The sequence below is a fragment of the Littorina saxatilis genome, linkage group LG11 (genome assembly GCF_037325665.1).
Source record: "Littorina saxatilis isolate snail1 linkage group LG11, US_GU_Lsax_2.0, whole genome shotgun sequence".
In the NCBI taxonomy this organism is placed as follows: Eukaryota; Metazoa; Mollusca; class Gastropoda; order Littorinimorpha; family Littorinidae; genus Littorina; species Littorina saxatilis.
Window position 1 is genome coordinate 5079806 of NC_090255.1, and position 14198 is coordinate 5094003.

General features: G+C 44.1%; 3 protein-coding genes across 4 annotated transcripts in view; 2 read left to right on the plus strand and 1 right to left on the minus strand.

Moving 5' to 3' along the window:
- The window catches only part of LOC138980791 (double-stranded RNA-binding protein Staufen homolog), a 15764-nt gene extending 15696 nt beyond the window's left edge, over positions 1-68 (plus strand). The window contains exon 8 of the mRNA XM_070353681.1: positions 62-68. Coding sequence (XP_070209782.1) covers positions 62-68 — 7 coding nt within the window. The remainder of the gene's footprint in view (positions 1-61) is intronic.
- A 23-nt stretch (positions 69-91) lies between these two features.
- LOC138980792 (F-box only protein 16-like) lies at positions 92-5140 on the minus strand. The gene is made up of 4 exons (XM_070353683.1): positions 4982-5140; positions 2114-2149; positions 572-806; positions 92-99 (listed from the first exon to the last, which is right to left on the minus strand). The coding sequence occupies exons 1-4, from the start codon at positions 5051-5053 to the stop codon at positions 92-94; spliced, it is 351 nt and encodes a 116-aa protein (XP_070209784.1). The 5' UTR covers positions 5054-5140.
- A 171-nt stretch (positions 5141-5311) lies between these two features.
- The window catches only part of LOC138979601 (double-stranded RNA-binding protein Staufen homolog), a gene marked incomplete at its 3' end in the record, with an annotated part of 28169 nt that continues 19282 nt past the window's right edge, over positions 5312-14198 (plus strand). For both annotated transcript variants that reach the window (XM_070352311.1, XM_070352312.1), the window contains 2 exon segments: positions 5312-5461; positions 7417-7535. In XM_070352311.1, coding sequence (XP_070208412.1) covers positions 7427-7535 — 109 coding nt within the window. In that variant the 5' untranslated portion in view covers positions 5312-5461; positions 7417-7426.

The following is a 14198-nucleotide window of genomic DNA, read 5'->3' on the forward strand; positions in this document are numbered from 1 at the left end:
AAACCCCCTGGCAACTCGCCCGGCTGGCCAGTGAAAATTCTGGTCAAATGCAACACTTTAGGTTGTAATATCAAGTTTCAAATCAGATGCATTATATAACTTTGGTTTGCACCGGGCCAGCGAAATTTCTGGCGGGCTATAGTGACTCTCTTGCAGTTACTCACCCGGATGGCGAGTGACATTTTTGGATTTGGCCATCCCTCTGTGTGTGTGTGTGTGTGGTGTGTGTGTGTGTGTGTGGTGTGTCTGTGTGTGTGTGTGTGTGTGTGTGTGTGTGTCTGTGTGTGTGTCTGTGTGTGTCTGTGTCTGTGTGTATGTGTGCGATTCATGGAAAGATCTTCTTTGACTTTTGTTTATTCAGAAGAATGTATATTTCATACACCCCATTTCTTTAATTAAGTTTTTACTTATCTATTTATTTATTTAATTTTTAGAGTAGATATATATGAGCCGTTTGCTTCTCAACATAAAACAAACATCTTTGAAGACAAGAATGCATATTTACACAAAACAGCAACAAAACAACAAGCAATACAAGAAATAGAAGACTGAATTCTAAACCGACACCTACAACCGTATACACCCCATTTCCACCTAACCTGTGAAGCTCGACTCAGACTCGTAGGATCCAAAAAGGAGAAGATATAAAGGGAGATGACTCTTGGCAGCACACGAGTGAAGTCCGATCTGGGCGGAGGGACGCGGTCGTGCACAATGTCTCGAGCCAACTCCAACTGACGACGTCTGCTGTGAGTCAGGAGATCTTCCAGGACGCGCCTTCTTTGTTTGTCGCTCCAGTTCTGGTACTGCAAGATTTAGCATGTCAATTAGCCACGAAGGAAAATAAGAAACACTTCACATGTTGAAATGATGACCAAAGCAAAACTCTACATGCATTCATGTTAACTTTATTTTTACCTTTTTTTTTTAACACACCTCTAAAATCTCTGAATCAAAAAGCAAGAAAGGTATGTTTTTGGAACATAATATTTACAAAACAAAACATTATGTTCACTGACCTTCGACCCAGCGGTCTTGTAAGTGGACAGATAGACAAATACTTATTTATATAAAACAGAAAAAAAACTAATCTGACAAATTGTCCAGAAGCTCGCTTGGAAGACACAAATGTGCATTGGCAGTATTATTTATGTTTGGATCTCTAAAATCTCAAAAAATTTGGTCTGTATAAAACTAAAAGAGAGGCTGTCTTGAAATAAAGGTAAACAAGAAGGGCAAAGCCCATACGACTCACATGCTCTACACATTTTTCCTACCAAAATACATGTGACCTTGACCCAAGGTCAAGGTCATCCAAGGTCATGCAACACAAAGCTGTTAATTCAAGACATAGGAAGTACAATGGTGCTTATTGGCTCTTTCTACCATAAGATATGGTCACTTTTAGTGGTTCACTACCTTATTTTGGTCACATTTCATAAGGGTCAAAGTGACCTTGACCTTGATCATATGTGACCAAATGTGTCTCATGATGAAAGCATAACATGTGCCCCACATAATTTTTAAGTTTGAAACAGTTATCTTCCATAGTTCAGGGTCAAGGTCACTTCAAAAATATGTATACAATCCAACTTTGAAGAGCTCCTGTGACCTTGACCTTGAAGCAAGGTAAACCAAACTGGTATCAAAAGATGGGGCTTACTTTGCCCTATATATCATATATAGGTGAGGTATTGAATCTCAAAAACTTCAGAGAAAATGGGAAAAATATGAAAAATAGCTGTTTTTTAGGCAACATTTATGGCCCCTGCGACCTTGACCTTGAAGCAAGGTCAAGATGCTATGTATGTTTTTGGGGCCTTGTCATCATACACCATCTTGCCAAATTTGGTACTGATAGACTGAATAGTGTCCAAGAAATATCCAACGTTAAAGTTTTCCGGACGGACGGACGGACGGACGTCCGGACGGACGGACGGACGACTCGGGTGAGTACATAGACTCACTTTTGCTTCGCATGTGAGTCAATAAAATGTACAGATGTTAAGAAATGAAGATCTGAGAAAGCAGGGTCTTATACAAGGGGGAAATTCTATCGCATCGCTAAATCAGCAAATCATGTATCAAATTAACAGCAAACAAATGAACGTACCCATTTGCTGACAAGACCCCTTCGCTCCTCAAATATCTGAAAAGAAAGTGAACAAGGTATTGACAAAAATATCTTGCAAATTCATTCCAACCCCAGTACAACCCTATTTTCTCCCACATCCTATTCTGACAATAATTTCAACTGTACAGTCCAGCGCTGAAAGTCTACGAAATGGGGCACTGGCCTTTGGCTAGTACTTCTCATAATTTACTAGCCAAAGAGCAAATTTTATTATTTTTACTCGCCAAACCAACCATTTGTTTCAGCAACTTTACTCGCATTTGGCGACTAGATTAACATTTCTACTCGCCATTAATATGTTTCTACTCGCCATGGCCTGCAGTCATATTTGGAAAGAGGTCCAATGCCAGTGAATTCGTACACTCTGTTCAAGATTTTTCTTCTTCTCATATTTGGATACCGGAGTGTTTTGGAGTTTTTATTTGTTTGTAGATATTTATTAAAGAGAACCTCTCAGAACAAGCAATAAATTTAACTTCTGTATAGCATGTTTTCGGAAGTATTTCAAAATTCAAGCAACAAATTCAGATTTTGCCTAAACAGCAAAAGTAGCTGTCACTCAAACATCACCAATGCAAAGACTTTTATGTTTCCACTCTCCCCTCCATGTGACCTCCCCACCCCACCACCGCCACACACAAAAATCACCACCACCACTACCAGTAGTACTATCACCACCACCAACACAACCAAGCTACCCCATCATTGTAGCGTTTCTTAGGTGCGAGAATTGGCAAGTGAAGCAAGGAAGTACCGTTCTTTAGAAATTCTCGCCACGAAGAACGCTAGGATTAGGCCACAAAAAAAAATTGTCTGTTTCTGGTAACATGGCTAAAAAATATAGGGTCGGTAGGTCGGGATTATTATTATTATTATTTTTTTTTTTTTAACCCCAAATGTAGACCAATAAAACTAACTTTAAAAATCGCGCAAAGAGACTGGATTCACTATACATAGAGACAAGACACTCAACACATTTACAAATCGTCAGCGGACTTTCGTTTTCACACGTTTTTGTTGTTCATTTTCTCACCCTGTCCTTTACCACCCAAAAAAACAAAAAAAATGTTTGAGTTTGGAAAAAAAAAGTTTAGAGTCGGCGCCAAAATTTAGGGTCGGTCGGGTGACCAGAAACAGACAATTTTTTTTTTTTGGCCTTAGGCAAGCGAAAGCTAGGTACATGGGTGGCACTGACAAATGCCATGAATCCTGAAGAATTTTAAGGAGGGATCTGGGAGCCCCTATAGACGCAGAAGGATTTGTATAATTTATTAGGCCAAAAAAAAAAAAAGGTCTGTTTACGGTAACATAGGCCAAAAAAATAGGGTCGGTAGGTCGGGATTTTTTTAAAATTTATTTTTTTTCCCAAAAAACCATATTTTTACGTTATTTTGCACAAAAAAAAAAAAAAAAAAAAAATTTTTTTTTTTTTTTTTTCCCCCAAATGCCAAAAAAAAGTCTAGGGTCGCGCGAAAAAAATAGGGTCGGTCGGGTTACTGTAAACAGACCTATTTTTTTTTGTGGCCTTAGCAACCCAAAAAACGTCACCACAGACATTACAAATCCGGATTTCCAGAATATACCGGAAGAATCCCACCCATGTATAGGTAGCATTATGGTTGCATGCTACGCGAGCGAAAATGGCGGACTCGCAGCTTCCAATCGGATTGGCTGTCCAACGGCTGTTTACCGACCAGTGTAGACAACCTTTTCGGTATCAACCTATGGTGTTTGATTCTTGCGTAGCTGGCCATTAAACCGTTTCACATACACTCTCGCCTCCTAGCTCCGCGAGTGGCTTGCCGCTAGGAAGTCTTGCCTGAAAGAAACACGCGTCTGATTTGTAGGATTTTTTTTATTTCTTTGTAGATTTGCACATGTCTGTTTTGTTTGCTTGTTTGTAGTTGTCGTTTTAACTCTCCATATCTCGCTGCTGAAAAACTGGGGACTGTTAGATAGTTCTTCAAAGCCTGTTTACACTACAGACTTCCGTTTAATTAAAGGCTTCCCTTTTGCAAGATAGGTTAAGGTGTTTCACGCAGAAATTAGGTCAGGGTTCGACACTAGCGGGGGCGGGGGGCGGAACGCAAGAGTTTTGTGTTCCGCCCCAAACATTGCCGAAGCTTGGGGCCCACTCCGCCCCAGGATAAATTCCAACTGACAATGACAAACCGAAAATTCCAATGCCAGAGCCAATCACTAAAAATCGCCAGTCAAAGTCGTCACTGAAGTTTGCGTTACGATCAATGCCGCAGTCAAGAAAAAAAAACATTGAAATCGTCGAAGGACAATGCCGCAAGGGAAGTAACTCCCAGATTGCGCTCTTTAGCCTTCAAATGCCAAACGCAAAATGTGGCGACACATCCCTGGTGTAAAAAGACATGGAAATGAAGATGAAGAACAGGGTGGAGAGAAACAAAAAAAGGAGACCGATGCAGCCAATAGCCCGAAGCGCTGTCGTAATTTCAATGTCAAATGGTTGAAAGAATTTCCCTGGCTTCAGTACAATGAAGAATAACAAACCGCACGTGAATACTGAGAGTGGGCCCCAGATTTTTGTTTTCCGCCCCAGCAATTTCCATCTCTGGGGCCAGTGTGGCCCCAGGCCAAATAAGTTAGTGTCGACCCCTCGTAGGTTCTCACGAACTGGTCAGAACAAACTATTCAGAACTAAGAAGACACAAAAAGTCAAACTTTGAAAAGAAAATATCCTGCAGTTTTGAAATTTACTACTCTCTATTTATATTTTCAAAGTATGCATGCCCAGCAAACATTCATGTTTTCACTTGATTTTAACTGTCTCATCTGCTGGAAACAGATTCTCGTCGTCAGTGTGTCAGAACTTACTCTGTTGTTTGCTTCTTCGTTGCTCAGAGGAGTCCACGCACTCTTGATGCGATTTTTGGCAATCATCGTCATTTTTGCGAAGGAAAGAAGCAGAACTTATCAGGCACAAATACTCCACTGCTGTACCATCAAACCCTCGCGCACACCGCCGCCATTTTTACACAAATATGTTGCTGGGTAGGATATTTTGCTGCGGATAGTATACTTTTCAAAAATTATTAGACGCAAAGTAAGTTTTATAATTTTGATGAGTTCAAAAGAGTCCGTGAATAAAATAATAGCTTTGTTACAGTTTTGCTGATTCTCGTTTTGTCGCGAATGAGACGAGAATCGGGTACTGACCAACATGGCTGCATGTTAGTCTGTAATTTTCTTTACTGTTTGCCACAGTTTTAACTCTCTTTTTCAACCTGCCAGCAACGCCGCATACTGTGCCCTGCCTTCTTCAGCACTTAGCCTAACGGTTGCCTACAAAGAAAGGTATGACAGTGTTTTATGTGTGTGCTGATGAGTTCTTCATGTTCATTTTTTGCACATGGTATTATTTTCGCACAGATGGGAATGTTTACTAAGTTCGTCTCTAGTGACTATGTCGTTGAGTGCAACGGTGATTTGCCATAGTTTCTGCGTAAGTACAAGGAAGTTCTAGAGTACGTGTCGTTCCGGTTGCGTTCTCTGAATACAGGTCTACAGGGGTGTTGGTAGACATTTTCATGTTGGGACATTTGGCCGAAACTGTCATCTTGGAAAATGTTCGGCTATTATAATTATTTTGGCTCATACAAAGTCACCGCAACATTGAAGCACAAGACTCAAGAAGGGAACACCAATGCATACAATCATTGTCTTAGGAACACAGATTACAGGGGCGGAGCAGTTAAGCCAGAGGGGGGTGGGGGTGGGGTCTGGGGGGCTAAGCCCCCCTAAAGCTGAAGAATGTTAGCTATTTTATAAATAATGTGTGGCTTATCCTTGATTTTAAACATGATCAACTGGTGTCAGCAACCACTCATTATTTCTTTTAACGTTAGTATTAAATAATGGCAATTTATCTTCACTGATATATATATCTGCTCCCGACATCATATAGTATGGTTACAAGGAAGACATGTCGCATACTGTGACAATTAAACAATTAACTCTTCCCCCGGCTTTACAGACAGAAAAATAAATAAATTCACAGACAGAATTTTTTTTTGGGGGGGGGGGGGGGACAGCCGGAGGGGCGGGGGGGGGGGGGGGGGCGGGGGTCCGGAACCCCTGTAACACCCCCCCTAATCCGCCCCTGGATTATATGTAACTACATCAGACACTATGCAGTTCTCTGCAACTTTTTCAAACCTTTAACTTTAATTTCTTGAAAGTAAAACTCTTCCAATCTTGTGCTAATCTTGACAAGCCTTGGGAAACATGACCGGTAAAACACCAATAAAAAAAACGTGTAGGGTGAGCCATTTTGCTTGGAAACCACGATTTGGAGGACGCTTTTCATTCTCTGGCTTGGACAACACTACTACCACTCACGCTGACACTGTCCACATTCTCGGTGTTCCTGTCATTTTGTCCGGAATCACTTACCTTGGCGAAGGGTAGCAAACCTTGGCCAATTTAGTTTTTTTTTCTTTTTTGGTTGCGACATGATGTTCAAATCCAAATCGAAAGCACTGACTGACTGATAAACTATCGCGAACGCAAACGCTGAGAGTGTGGCATCTATATTTGTTGGCAATGGCTTCCGTTCAAAACATTGATGTTTCGTTTTTGGTATTCGCGAAGAAAATAAACGTCAGTCAGTTGACTAAGTACATCGGCAGCAGTTTTAGCAATCAAAGCCTGACCAATACAAAAAACTGGACAAACTTTGGCCGATTTAGGCGAATACTCTTCAGACATTTGGCTGATAGGGACATGAAAGTTTCGGCCAAAGTAAAAAATAATCGGCGATTGGCCGAAGGGCCGACCCAAACGACACCCCTGGTCTAAGACGGTCGCACTCCCACGGTCAACAGTCTCAAAAGTGGGCTGGACCCACACTGGAAAATCTAGCAGTAAGGTGAAGACCACCCAGATTGCCGAATCATGACAAACTGGGGTTTTTTTTTTTTGGCATCACTATTGGAGCAGTAAACAGGCTCTCAAGGGAGTCAATCTCTGATGAAGAAAAGGTGTGTGTGTGTGTGTTTGATTTTGTCATTCACTCATTATGTGTGACTCAAGAATGACAGAAAGTCTGCAAAATTATACTGAAGATGTGCTGTGACTGTGTAGTGTGTGCAGAAGGATAAAAACAATTTTTTGAAGATTCATGCCACAGAAAAGTTACCTATTCATAAATTTACAAAATGGAAAAATCAGTATTGAACACAGGAGACATTGAATCAGTGAATGAATGCACTGCAGTCTAATTTAGTTTTTTTTAATGTTTACGCTTTCAGAGCGCACAGAATGTCGCAGATGCTAAACCAAGCAGGCGGGCAGTCCCAGAGTGCAGGTTACCATGGCGCCACTCAAGGTCACACCACGGTGCCTGCCAACACAGCGGGTATTACATCAAGTAAGTTTGTAGTAGCTAAAAGTAAAACTAGTAAAAGTCGCTTGTTCGTTGCAATGTTTGTTATTGACTTATTCTGCCAGGTGCCAGGTGATTGACTTATTCTGCCAGGTGCCAGGTGACTGGTTCCCCATAGCTCTCACTTTTTTTAATGCACATTTTCCTTTCATATCATATATATATATTAAATTACATATTACTTCCCCAAATCTCATAAATTTAGCAATTTACTTCCGTTAAGTGCTTAAACGTTGAACACGCTTCCCTGGTAACACAAGGGAAGCCACTCCCCTAAAGAAAAATCACATAAACAGTCACTAGACCACGTGATACCTCAGGGTAGGCTCCCCTTATCGCCACGTGACACGCGGCCGCCATCTTCAATTCACTTCTCTTCCAACGCCTGAGCTGCTCAGACGTGTTGGTTCACGCTCCGGCCTTTTGTGGCCGTTTCAGCTTTTTTGAAGCTGAGTTTTTCCCTGGTTTTCTCTACGTTCGGGTGAGACCTTTCTATTCGTATTGTGGCTAGCGTTTTCTGTTGTAGAAATTGTTTGTTACAACTTTTTCGGTCAACATGTCTGACAAAGAACATAAGAAACGTGCGTCTGCATCAGCGAGTTCAGATTCTTCTTCAAAGCGGTCAGCTAAGAAAACGAAAGCCAATCCTACTGTTCATGTCACGGACCCTATCAATGATACTTCATTTAGTGTTGTTATTGATCCTCCTGCTGAGTCTCTTGTTGATTCTGCCGCTCCTGTACTTAGCATTGAACCGGCAGACAAAGCTCCGTTAGACAAGGAGCAAATGATGGATATTTTTCATTCCTTTGCTGGTCAGCTTAAAGACATTTTTGCTGAGGAAAGGAGAGCGGCTAGTCGTGTTACGTCCATTCTTCCTTCTAGAGTTGGTGGTGTGCAATCTTTGGCTAAATTGCGTACACCTTCAGCTACCGTTACGTCGGCCGACGTCTCGGTTGAGTCTCCAGCTTCCGGTCGGTACGAGTGGCCATGCTCGTATCCGGAACTGGCTTCAGGTGTCCCTCACCTTCAAGGTATGTCTGGTCAGGCACAGGAAGTCAGCTGTCGTTCCGCGACAGTGGGTGACAATCGTGTCTTACAAGAGCGTCCAATAGCGGGTACACCTTCCTTTCTTGCGGACGTTTCTTGTGCCACCCCACTGGGGGTGCGTCGCGAGCGTATTCTACATAACGCTTCGTCGATAGCACAGGCATCTTCCGGTCCGCGTGCGGAACCGGAAGAGGACATTGGCCAGATGTCTCGAGAGGCGGTCACTTCCGGTGATCGACCTCGCTCGGTTCCGGTTACCGCTGCCAGTAATACTGAGTGTACTGAACGCGGTTTCTTACCGGAAGGAAGCGCTTTTGCGCAAGACTCTTCGTCTGTTTACGGAAGTACTAATTCCGAACAGGATGAGGAAGTTTTCCGGTTACCGGCAAGGTTTATCCAGGCTCTTGCTCTTGCAGCAGAGGTGACCTCACGGTATTTTCCGGAGGGAGTGGTCGCAGCTGTAGACGATTCTGCTCCTCCTAAATCAGCGGTTGACGATTTTTTACCATCGCAACCTGTCGCCTCGGGGTTTCGTTTCTCAGAATCTCCCTTGGTGGCTTATGAAATGGCGAAAGTTTTGGCTACTCACCCACCGCTGGGTAGTAACATTCCTCTTCGCCCAGTGCCACTTCTGGTGGCGCATGGACCGGTTCCTCCTTCAGTGGATTCATGGCTGGCCACAGAGCAGCAGGCTTCTGTGTTTCGCCATGCCACACACAGGAAGTTAGTGTTGAAACATTCCAATCGCGGGTTGATTCAAACTTTTGCCCTACCTCGGGCTCCACTTCCGGTGACTCCAGCTGTTGACTTCCTGCGTTTTGAGCATTTCAAGAAGGATAAAGCGTTTCCTTACACTGAATCTTCTCTTCTGGGGTTAGAGGAAACAGGCAGATCTGCACTGGAACTTGCATCCCTCTCGGATACGCTGCTGCGTTCTTTGACGCGGGCGCTTACTTCTTCCCTAGAACCATTTGAGTTCAGGCAAGATGCAAGCGAACAGGATGTGGCGGCTCTTTTGTCGGCATTGGCTAAAGTTTCGGCGCAACAAATGGCGTCATCAGCACGGCTCTACGCTCATGCAGTTTTTACTCGAAGGGATAACTTCCTCTCCGAGTCCAGACTGCAGGATCGGCGAACTATTGACTCTTTGCGCACATCTCCCTTCACGGAGGAGGCGCTCTTTGGTCCTTTGGCTCTTGATGCTCTTCACAAAGAGACCCAAGAGGCAAAGGATTTGGAGTTTGCCAGATACACTCAACGCTCCGCTAGTCATACCATACAATCCGACTCTGCTACCTACATGGCCCCTGCGGTTAAAGGTAGCTTTAAGCAAAACTCTGGTTCCTCTCGAGGTCGTGGAAGGGGTGCTTCTTCTGGCAATAAGAAGCCTTCCTTTGGCAAGTCTCGGGGGTCTGGGCGAAATCCCAACCCCCAGTGATTCCCCCCTGATCTGATTATCCCTGCAGCCGCCATCCCCGTGATGGTGGGCGGTCCGTCTCGGGCGATCGTATTTTGGATGCAGAACGTAACCAACAATTGGATCGTAGGGATAGTCAGATCGGGGTTCCGGCTTCTCTGGAAAGAGGAAAAGGCTCCTCTTACCAGAGTTCTCCCTCACTTTTCTTTTCCGGCCAACAAGGAATCAGTCATGGTCATAGATGCCGAGATTCTGGCCCTTTTACGGAAGCAAGCGGTGGAGGTAGTATTAGATCATTCCTCCCCCGGATTTTTCAACCGGATTTTCGTGGTACCCAAGGCCTCAGGGGGGTGGCGCCCAGTTCTGGAACTTTCCTCTCTGAACGCCTAAGGGACATACGCTTTACCATGAAAACACCAGCTACGGTCAGGGACACCTTTCGCCCGGGCGATTGGGTCACCTCCATCGACCTCTTAGACGCGTATTTCATCTTCTCATCCATCCTTGCGACAGGAAGTGGTTGAGGTTTCGGTGGAGAAACAAGGCATACTAGTTTCGGGCCCTGCCCTTCGGCCTATCCTTAGCACCATGGATCTTCACAATGGGTGTTCGATAGATTTGTGCTCTTATTCGGCAGAAGGGGGTACGTCTTTGGGCGTACCTCGACGATTGGCTGATTCTGCATCAGGCTCGAGATCTTTGCCTTTCTCACACTCATGTCGTCCTGCGCCTCGCATTGGATATGGGTTTTGCAGTCAATCAGACCAAGTCGGATCTCACTCCCGCTCAGGAGTTTTCTTACCTGGGCATGAGATTCAACACAGTAGCCTGGACCGTTCGGCCCTCTCTCAGGAGAGTGGACAAACTCCAAGACTTAATCAGAAATGGACAAGCCAACACTGGATCCGGACCTACTACGTCTGTCTCGGGGCTCTCCCGTCCCTCTCAATCTCGTAAAGGGAGAGCTTCTACAACCAAGAACAGGCATTCCTCACGGAAATCCGCAGTCTCTGCTTCTTCACGGGTGGATGTTGTGAGAAATTCTCTTCTGCACGCAGGTGCTTCAGACATCACTGTTTCGTTGATTCAGAAAGCTCACAGAGCTTCCACAAATTCGGTTTATTCCTCTCACTAGAAAGCTTGGAATACTTGGTGTCAGTTAAACAACGTCAACCCAGTAGCGCCTAGGTCCATGCAAGTCGCTAATCATTTGGCTTGGTTGTCTTCACAAGGTTGTTCTGCATCCTCCCTTAAGGTTAGAAGATCAGTTATATCTTCAACATTACGACAGTTAGGGCATGTTATCAATCTTGGCGGTCCAATAGCTTCAGTGCTGAAAGGCGCCTCGATTGCAGATATTAAAACAAACAACCAGTACCGGCTTGGGATCTCTTTCTTGTTCTTGAATTTTTGAGATCGTCAGACTTTGAGCCTTTGCATGCTGCAAGCTTACCAAATCTAACCCGCAAGACATTAATGTTACTGTTGTTAGCTTCAGCCAGACGCGGTAGCGAGGTACATTCTTTATCTGGCCTGCAGAAAGACATTTCGTTTCAAGCAGACGGTTTCGTCTCGCTTAATTTTCGACCAGATTTTCTAAATCAGAGACCAGATCAGCAATCACCAGTGATCACAGTTCATCCACTGTCTAATATATTAGCTCCAAACGATCCAGATCTTATGAACTGTCCGGTTCGTGCGCTAACGACTTACTTATCTCGTACAAGCCCCATTCGGGCTAGTAGTCAGAAGCTGTTATTCATCTCCACGAACACAGCTAGACACAAAGACATTGCCAAAGTCACTTTAGCAAAATGGGCTTCCACTCTCATTAGACAAGCCTATGTGTGGTGGCAGCAGAATGATGGTGGGCGTTCTTCTCAGTTCATCCTTCCTCTTTCCTCGGCGAGGACTCATGAGACCCGTGCTTGGGCCTCATCTCTCGCTGTCTTCAAATCCAGGCGTCTATCTGAGGTCTTGGGCGCCGCTTACTGGAGATCAGAAGACGTCTTCCTGAATTACTATTTGAGGGACGTCTCTGGCACTCGTCCTTATGGATGCAACGTCCTACCTGCGGTCGTGGTTGCCGGGCAGGCTCTACCCAGAACTTAGGGTGAGTTGTCTGTCTGCTTATATTCATGTTTTATGATCCCACCTCCTTAAGTAGCAATCTGCTATTTATGAGATTTGGGGAAGTAATACAGTAGTCCCTTCCATTTCCGGCCCTTTCGTGGGCGTGAACCTGCCTGGAGCGGCCAGCTTTCCCATGACTAATGAGTTTTCCTTCTATAATTGACTCTTAATGGCCGTTAACCTGTCTGACGCGGTCAACGGTCACTGATTTTTGCCCTAAGGTGCCCCTCTTACTCGACAGGAGCGGCCACTTAACGGCCACTTGTCACTTTCGCGGGCGAGCGCCTGTGGCTCTCCCCGCCCACCCACCTCCCACCTGCTATCTGGCCGTTAGAAATCAGCACCTGTCCACTTTCTATAACTGTTAACACATGTATCGCCTGTTAATAAAGCTGACGAGTCAAACTCAAGATTGTTTTTGTTTACATTGGAGTGTGAGCGATCGCTGCGTGTTTGTGTTTGTTTGTTTTCGTGAATGAAGACGTGAGTGATTGTTGAGTGATTATTTGAAGCCTTTGCAAGCCCGTCAAGAATTTGTTCAGTCAGTCAGTCAGTCTTTCAGAATGGCAACACAAACTCCAACAAAGAAAAGACTGGTGCTGACTTTAGAGCAAAGAGTGAAGGTTATTAGCAGAGAATACTTACGCATGCGCAAACTGTAAATACAGACATGCGCATACATACATTTACGGCAGTCACTTCCGGATCGATCACAGCTGATGTGAGTTTGAAACACTTGTTTATCTGACACTCAAATACATATATAATAATCCAAACAACACACATAGAAACATACGAAACAATAGCTTAGCCAGGACGATCGAGTTAAACACGCAAATAATTAAGATGTATAAACAAAAGCAAAACTAACAGAGACAATGAATCGGCGGCTCGTGGATGATCGCTTTCTTTTCTTCATGAAAACTTGATCGTGTTTTTGGGTTTTTTTTTTGGAGGAGGAGGGGGCCTGTAATGAACGGCCACCTGATATTTGCGGTCACCTTTGCAATGACTAATGGGTGACCGGATATGGCAGGTACTACTGTAATTTAATCGAAAATTTTAATAATAAATTTTCATTTGATTAATATACTTACCCAAATCTCATATCAAATGCCCTCCCACCTACCCCGCTTTCAGACTTGCTCAGGCTTGTCAAGAAGTGAATTGAAGATGGCGGCCGCGTGTCACGTGGCGATAAGGGGAGCCTACCCTGAGGTATCACGTGGTCTAGTGACTGTTTATGTGATTTTTCTTTAGGGGAGTGGCTTCCCTTGTGTTACCAGGGAAGCGTGTTCAACGTTTAAGCACTTAACGGAAGTAAATTGCTATTTATGAGATTTGGGTAAGTATATTAATCAAATGAAAATTTACACTAAAATTTTTGATTATATATATCTAGGCCTGAAAGTGGCGAGTAGAAATGTGTAACTGGCGAGTAGAAATGTTCATCTACTCACTGAATGCGAGTAAAGTTGCTGAAACAAATTGTTGTTTTGGCTAGTAAAGTTTGCTCTTTCACTATTACATGTTCAGAATCTCTAGCCAAAGGCCAGTACAGTGGAACCCCTCTCTAGCGACCTTGAACATGTTGACAAAAATCGGTCCTTATGGAGGAGGGTCCTTACAGAGGGAGGGGGCGGGGTCAGGGGGCCACAAAGAAAGTCACCTCAGATTTTCTTAAAAAAAGAAAACAGAGAAGTTTGAGTTGCTGACGACCGTTTCCTCAAGCAAACTGCTTTGATTTTATGTTTGACATTGTCGATGGTGTCCACCAGTTCTGGTGCATGTTTCAATGCAAAAAGAGTTAGTTTCTGAGCAAGCATTCTTTACAGGAGTCCCTGCAATGCTGAAGGCCCTCCGAGAAAGAGAGTGAAAAATCGGCCACCGTTCTCAGCATCGCGTATCTGTGTGTAACCTCTTTCATTGACAAGATACTCTTGTTTCGGGTTACCTAATCTGTGAACCCTTCAGTTGTGTTGCTTTGTCAAAAGTTAGACACAGTCAACTAGTTTTGCTCTGAGTGAACAGTGCAGCTGGCCTCAATT

Excerpts from the sequence above, each read along its gene's own strand:
- LOC138980792 (XM_070353683.1), bottom strand. The coding sequence starts at position 5,053 with ATGACGATGATTGCCAAAAATCGCATCAAGAGTGCGTGGACTCCTCTG. Across the intron at positions 2,150-4,981 it reads ACGAAGAAGCAAACAACAGA|ATATTTGAGGAGCGAAGGGG; the intron begins GTAAGTTCTGAC and ends CTTTCTTTTCAG. Across the intron at positions 807-2,113 it reads GGGGTCTTGTCAGCAAATGG|TACCAGAACTGGAGCGACAA; the intron begins GTACGTTCATTT and ends TAAATCTTGCAG.